This window comes from Numenius arquata, chromosome 11 (assembly GCF_964106895.1).
Source record: "Numenius arquata chromosome 11, bNumArq3.hap1.1, whole genome shotgun sequence".
In the NCBI taxonomy this organism is placed as follows: Eukaryota; Metazoa; Chordata; class Aves; order Charadriiformes; family Scolopacidae; genus Numenius; species Numenius arquata.
In genome coordinates this window covers 288,990-295,822 of record NC_133586.1, presented here as the reverse complement: position 1 = coordinate 295,822, position 6,833 = coordinate 288,990, and the positions used below count along the sequence as shown (strand labels likewise).

The window sequence follows — 6,833 nt, the reverse complement described above, 5'->3', positions numbered from 1 at the left end:
TGCCGTTCCGCCGGCGGGGGCGAAAAAGCCGGAAGCTGAGGCGCAGGCGCCGGAGCCGTGCCCACGCGCGGGGGGGGGAGCGAGGCACGGCAGAGGACACGCCCCGTCATGACGCGCCGGGGGCGTGACCAAAGGAGGGGCGCGGGAGGGGCGGGGTGACGCGCGGGGGCGGGGCCGGGCTCTCCCCCTCCTCCGTCCGTCGCTCGGAGCCGCCGCCGCCTCTCCCGGTCCGGTCCCCGGCGGCCCCGCAGCCTCCTCTCTATCCCCAGCCTCCCCTCCATCCCCGGCGCGGCGGCTCCTCCGGGCGGGCTGCGGGGCGTTGCTCAGGCTGCTCCTTCCGCCGCGGGCGGTGCCGGGGCTCTGCGGGAGGGACCGCCGTGAGCGCCACCCGGGGTCGAGCGGACCCGGGACGGGAACCCGCACCGACCGCCTGTCCCCGCTCAGCCCGTCCCGCTACGTACCCGGGGCTCGGCAGCGGCATCGGCCCGTGGGGGGGCTCCCGGGGGGCGGCGAGGGCCGAGGGGCACCGGCGCTTCGCCAGCCGCGACAGCTCGGCGTGGATCACCTGCGGGCGGAGGCGCGGCTGCGGCGGGGTGGGCTCCGGTGGGTCGCCCGACAGTCCCGGTGCCCCTGGAGCCGGGCGCCGGTGGGACACCCCCCCCCGGCCCAGCGCTCCCGCGGACCCCCGTACCCCGCCCGGCCGAACCTTGCTGGCCGGGTCCAGCTCCAGGGCTCTCCGCAGGACGAGCGTGGCCTCCGCGTCCCGGCCCTGCTGCGCCAGCAGCTGCGGGGAGAGGAGCGGGCGGTAGCAGGCGGGCGGCCGGGGGGCGGTGCGGGGCGGTGCGGGACCCACCTGCCCCCGCCGGAGCAGCGCCCGGCCGTTGTCGGGGCTGATGCTCAGCGCCGCCTCGCAGGCCGCCAGCGCCTCGTCCACCCGCTGCAGCTTCAGCTCGGCGGCCGCGCAGTTGTTCAGGCACTTGACGCGCTGCTCCCGCAGCTCCTCTTCCTCCTGCGGCCCGGGCGGGGCTGCGGGACGAGCGCAGCCTCAGCGCCCCCTCTGCGGCTCAGAGCTCAGTCGCAGCCCCGGCACCCCCTTCCCGCCCGGTCTCACCGGCGGCGGGGCCGTCGAGGGCGCGCAGAGCCAGTCGGTAGGAGCGCAGCGCCGCTGCGAAGTCGCCCCGGGCGAAGTGGAAGTTGCCCCGTTCCCTCCGCTGCGCGCCCAGGCGCAGGCGGGCGGCGGGGGGCAGCGGCTGCGGGTCAGGGTCGTTCCGCACCTCCAGCAGCGTCACCTCGAACAGCAGCGGCGCCTCGGGCGGCACGTCGGGCTCCCTGCGGGCACAGCGCCGGCTGCCCCTGCCCGCCCCGGCCCCCTGCCCTTGCGCGGCCCCTGCCTGCCCGCCCCGGTCCCCGCCTGACCCTGCTCTGCCCTGCCCCGGTCCCTGTGCTCTCCTGGCCCCTGACCGTCCCGGTCCCCCCGCCCGCCCGCCCGCCCGCCCTACCTGCCCGGGCGGCCGTAGCCGTAGGGGAAAGCGGCGAGGAAGAAGGAGACCTCCCCGGGCTGCATGGTGGGGACGCCCAGCTCCAGGGCCTGCGGACGCGGACACGGAGGGGGTGGCCGGCCGCGGCACCTGGCGGCGCTCAGCCCGTACCGCGCCCGGCCGGGGCTCACCTGCACGACGTCGCCGTGGCCCGGCACGAAGGTGAGCCGCGGGTCCCGCTCCACCAGCCCGCCGTCCTCCAGGGCGCCCAGCACCTTCACCGACACCTCCTGGCCCGGCTGCGGCCGCGGCCCGCCCTGCCCGTCCTGCACCACTCGCTTCCGCAGCAGCCGGTCCTCTGCGGGCGGGGGCGGCCCTGAGAGCCGCCCCGGGACCCCCGGGGCCCGGCAACCCCGGCCCGGCTGTCCCCGGGGCCGCCCTCGGGTCTCACCCGTCAGGTCGCTCCAGCCGTCGGCCGCGAAGAGCGGCCCGAAGCCGCCGGGGCCCGGGGCCATCAGCGCCTCCAGCCGCCGGTAGAAGAGCCGCTCCTCCTCGCGCACCGACGGCAGCGGGATGGCGGTGTGGGGCAGGAGGAATCGTACCCGCCTGCCCCGGCCCGGCCTCTGCGGCGGCCCTCCGGCCCCCGCCTCCCTCTCCGGGGAGCCGCCGGGCGAGGGTCCCGGCATGTCCGCCCGCGGTCTGCCCCGCTGCCCGCCGCTACCGGCCGGCCTCGGTCCGGGCCCCCCCGGGGCTCGGCGGCGGGCGCCCGCGGCCCCCAGCCCGCACCGACCCCGCCGCGCAGCGACTGCCCGGGGCCGCCCGGGCCGGGGCCGCCGCCGAGCGCATCCCGCCGCGCCGTTACCTAACACCGGGAAGCAGCTCAGGGGATTAGCCCCGGGCCGGCGGCAAAAATAGCCGGCTCAGGCCGAGCCCGGCAGCGGGGCTTCCGCCGCCCCGCCCCGCCGCTGCCCCCCGGGACCGGACCGGTACCGCCCGCCCTGCCGCACTGTCCCCCCGGCACCGCCCGCACCGCCCGCCGCCGTCCCGCACTCCGGGCCATGCCGCGGCCGCGGGCGGAGCTGCGCGGCCGGCTCCGGTACCGGGGCTGCGGGCCCGGCCCCCGGCTCAGCCTCCTGCACGTGCGGCTCTCGGCGGCGGCGGCGCGGGCGCTGCGCGGGTGCGGGCGGCGGCAGGTGGGACCGGACCGGACCGGGCGGGGGGACCCGGGGGAACTGGGCGCTGGCGAATTCATCGGCGCCCGTTGTTGTTGCAGGGCGAGCCGGGGCCCGTGATCGCCTTCCAGGGCAGCCAGGGGGTGAGTGGGGGGTCCGGGGGGGACCCGGGGAACCCAGGGCGTCTACGGCGGGGGAGGATCGGAGGGAGACCGGGATACCCGGGGAAGACGAGGAGCTGGGAGGACGGAGAGGGTCCGGGGGACCCAGGGCTGCCGGGGAGCGATGGAGACCGGGGAAACACGGGCAGCCATGGCATTGGGGGACCGGGGGGGGTGGAACCCGGGGTGGCCGGGGGTGAGTGGATCGGGGGGCCGGGGAGATCGAGGGACGGGCCGGGTCCCCGCGGGACGGGGCGCTGGCGCCGGTGCTCCCGCCGGTGGGAGCAGGGGGCGGCGAGGAGGATCCGCCGCGCCCCGGGGGACGGGGAGGGCCGCGGCTCTGACGGTCCGTCTCGCTGGCAGTGCCTGACGGTGCCGGGGGACCCCGGGACCCCCCCGCGGCTCTTCGCCTTCTCCCTCTCCCGCTGCGGCCGGGACGAGCCGCGGGGCAGCTTCGAGTGCGTGCGGCTGGCCGAGCCCCGGTGAGCCTCCGGACCCCGCCGTCCTGGGGCTGCGGGATAACCCGCCTCCCTCCGGTCCCCTCTGCGCTCGGGGCTGTGCCGGCGGCCCCGCCTCGGGGGCAGCCCCAGCCCCGCTGCCGCGGGCACGGACGGGTGGAATCACTGCCCCGGGGTGGTCCCCGGTGGCCCCGGCCGAGCAGCCCGGTGCTTCGGGGTCTAAAAGTCCCTGAAGCCCTCTCTGAGCTCATGGCGTCCTGAGCCCCCGGTCCCCATAGGGACATCCACAGTTGCCGGGGCAGCGGCGGCCCTGGAGATGGGGCCTTTGGAGACAGTCTGGGGACAGATTCCTGCTTGCTCGGGGTCTTGCAGGGCTGTCTCTGGGCATCGTACGGGGCCATGGGGAGCTGGCTGGGCACAGCTGGCGGGAGGTGTTGTCTTCTCCCAGGCTAGGTCAGAGCTGGCTGGACAGCCTGGGCAGCATCCGGGAGAAAATCACGGTCTGTGCCTGGGAGAGCACCCACTCACCGCTGCGGGAGCATCTGTCCCTGGCGAAGGAGCCCTGCAGCAGAGCAGTTGTTGAGCCCGATCCAGCTGTGCTTGGCTACGGTTAGTGGGGTGCCACAGGCAGCGCTGGCCCGAGTGACAGTGGGTGCTGAGCCTCTGCCCCCTGCCAGGCTGGGGTTTGATGGCTGTGAGGGGGGTCTGCTGTCCCCCTGGGGTGACAGTGCTACCTCCTCTGGGATCAGCTGGCCCTGGGATGTGGCGGCTGCTGCTCGCCTTGGCCAGGCGGCAGCTCTGCATGTCTGGGGGTCTCAGTCCACACCAGCGAGCAGGAGGCACCAGTGGCACTAGGAGAGCTGTACAGTGTCCCTGTCCCATCAGCTGGGGGGGTGGCTGTGGCAGGCTGAGGACACAGGGGCTCAGCGAGCCATGTGCCAGGACTGATGGGGGAGGAAAGTAGAACTGGTGTGTACCCCCAGGGGGCTGATGCTGTTCTCTTCTGACACATCCACAGGCAAAGGCATCGCAGCTTCCGAGAAGGTTGGTGTGACCGGTTTGCTGGGGAAGGGCTCTGTCTGCCGTGTCCATGTCCCTACAACAGCCAGCCCCAGGGCTTCTCGTCAAAGCCTGGCTCAACCCCGGGCCCCGCAGCCCCATCCCGAGCACAAGCTGGAGGGGATGCCGGCGGGCAGGCCCGGCCGGGCACAGCTGCTGGCAGTGCCGGAGGAGGTGCAGGTACCGGCTGCGACATCGCCTCAGGTGTGGGAGCGCTGCAGCACACCCACCCTGCTGCGCTCCCCCCAGGTTGTGGGGATGGACCCCGCTGCCTGCTGCTGCCACGGGAAGGGGACCCCGGTGGGCCGGGCGCAGGAGGACTGGCTGGTGACCATGGTCCAGGAGCGGCAGCAGGATGCCCTGCTGCAGCACAGGTAGAGCAGAGGCCCTGGGGCAAGCAGCAGTGAGAGGAATGGGGTCTGGGGGTGCTTGGTGACTGCTGGGGTCCAGCCATGGGCATGCCCCATTCACTGCGGGGTTCTCAGCACCCTTCGGGCAAGAAGGGACCCTCCCGTCTGCTGCCCAGGCACTCAGCGTTTGGAGACCTTTTCCCCAGCCTTGGTCTCCAGTCTCTGCTCTCTCCCGTGCCACAGGAGCCGGGACTGCGGACCCTCAGCCCCGTCCTTCCCGGTGCCTCTACAGCAGCCTCTGGAGCACGGCTCCCCTCGGGCCACCAGCAGAAACCTCCTGGGGGTGGTAAGTGCTGGTGGGCTCGGGCGGCAGAAGCCCCCAGCCAACTGTGTGGAGAGCCCAGTTCAGTGTAGCTGCTTCCTGAAGGCATCTGGCTTCTTCCCCTCTGTGCTGCCTCCACAGCAAAGCCCCCTCTTCCCCCACCCAACTGCGCTGGGGGTCTGGACTCTGCCCCTGCCGTGTGTCCCATCCACCCCTGGGGGGGGGAGGGGGAGGCTGGCTCTGCTGTGACCCCCACCAGCACAACCCAAAGGACAGGGCTGTGTGCTGGCACTAAGCAAGGGACGCAGCGGCCCTGGTCCGTTGGGGGACCCTGCAGCACCGAGTCCCAGCGTGGGGGCCCGGGACAGGCCTGTGGCAGAGTGAGTTTGTCTTCCAGAAGCACCTGGCACTGCTGGATTTCTCAGATCCAGGAGCCAGCAGGAGGCACCGGAGCTGCCCACAGATGCTCAGCACGCAGCACCCAGGACCACGGGGCCAGCAGCAAGCTGGCCCTCTGGCCCCCAGCAGCCACGCTGGGGAGCTGGAGAGCCCCAGGAGTGAGGAGGAGAGGGGCGATGGCTGGGAGGAGAGCGCCCCGCGCTCGGAGAGGCACCTCTCTGTCCCCAGAGGTGAGGGGCTGCCTGGGGAGGGGGGACAAGGACACAGCTCGGGGTGCATGGCCCTGCCAGCTCCTGCAGCAAAAGCTGGACCAGACCCTGGGGTGCCCCGGGAGGAGGTGGGTGGCCCAAAACAGGACTCCTGGCAAGCAGAGAGGCTTTGGCCCAGAGGCCAAGGCAAAGATGGGGAAGATGCAGCCTCGTGGCTGGGGGCTGTCCCTCCCGCAGCTGCATGGCTGAGGGGGGCAGCCTCTGCGCCCCGATGTCCCCCAGGGCTCCGTGCCCACCAGAGCCGTGCCAGCCCGGCTTGGGGAAGGGGCCTTCCAGCAAGCCCAGGTGCGGGACAGGTCCTGGTGGAGGAGGGGGAGAGGTGCCCCAGGAGAGCTTTAACCCTCGTGATCTGCTTCCTGTAGATGCCAGGCCCCAGGCCACCAGCTCCTCCTTAGCCGAGGTCCCCGATTACTTGTGGTAAGTTTGGCACTCGCTGCCACGGGGGTCCCCTGTTTCTGGGTGCACTTTGTCCCAGCCCCACAGCGCGGGATGGGCTGAGACGAGCTGCCTCACCCCCACGGCGGCAGAACAGGCTGCAAACCAGCCCCTGGGCACCGCGGGGCCGCAGCCCTGCCTGCTCGCTGCCCCCCACGCCAAGGGCCTCAGCAAGATGACGTGGCACTGCCAGCCCCTGCCTCGGGGGTCCCGCGGGCCCGTGGAGAACAGGCTTCTCCCGGTCGCCGCAGCAGGTACCGCACCGTCTGCTCGTCGGAGCAGCGCCGAGCCTACGAGGCCGCGTTCAGCGCTGACTACGGCGAGTACCGCGACCTGCACGCTCGCGTTGGCAGCGTCAGCCGCAGGTTCATTCAGCTGGGAGCCAAAATGAAGACATTGAAACAAGGAACGAAGGAGCGCAAGGCGAGGGGGAGACCTGGGGCAGGACGGCGCGATGCAGCCACGCTCCGGCTCTGCTCACCCCCTCCTTTTGGGTTTCAGGCACTGGAAGCTGCAATTGTGCATGAGTACAGACACTTCAAGAAGGTGAGGCTGGGTGCAGGGCACAAACCGGGTTTCCTCTGGGACACTGTCCGTATAAATATATTGTTTTTCCCTTCAGACCTACCCTAGCTACCAGCAGGACAAGAACCGCTGCGAATACCTCCACCAGAAGCTGTCTCACATCAAAAGCCTGATCCTACAGTTCGAAGGCAGTGGGAGCAACTAG

General features: G+C 72.8%; 2 protein-coding genes across 2 annotated transcripts; one reads left to right on the top strand and one right to left on the bottom strand.

The window, feature by feature from the left end:
- Window positions 1–323: 323 nt before the first annotated feature.
- Window positions 324–2,164, bottom strand: LOC141470540 (peptidyl-prolyl cis-trans isomerase FKBP8-like). The gene is given in 8 exon segments (XM_074156633.1): window positions 324–364; window positions 367–565; window positions 707–784; window positions 854–1,026; window positions 1,112–1,329; window positions 1,500–1,588; window positions 1,670–1,836; window positions 1,930–2,164. Coding segments are annotated over 8 exon segments (1,200 nt in total).
- A 372-nt stretch (window positions 2,165–2,536) lies between these two features.
- On the top strand, window positions 2,537–6,833 carry ELL3 (elongation factor for RNA polymerase II 3). The gene is made up of 10 exons (XM_074155968.1): window positions 2,537–2,671; window positions 2,752–2,793; window positions 3,175–3,293; window positions 3,718–3,878; window positions 4,288–4,508; window positions 4,578–4,702; window positions 5,526–5,629; window positions 6,031–6,085; window positions 6,358–6,649; window positions 6,726–6,833. Exons 1-10 carry the CDS (start codon window positions 2,537–2,539, stop codon window positions 6,831–6,833), a joined length of 1,362 nt encoding a protein of 453 aa, XP_074012069.1.

Bases quoted from the DNA above. Each gene is read 5' to 3' on its own strand.
- ELL3 (XM_074155968.1), top strand. From the start codon at position 2,537: ATGCCGCGGCCGCGGGCGGAGCTGCGCGGCCGGCTCCGGTACCGGGGC. The intron at 2,794-3,174 runs GTGAGTGGGGGG...TCTCGCTGGCAG, and splicing joins CCTTCCAGGGCAGCCAGGGG to TGCCTGACGGTGCCGGGGGA. The intron at 4,509-4,577 runs GTACCGGCTGCG...CGCTCCCCCCAG, and splicing joins CAGTGCCGGAGGAGGTGCAG to GTTGTGGGGATGGACCCCGC.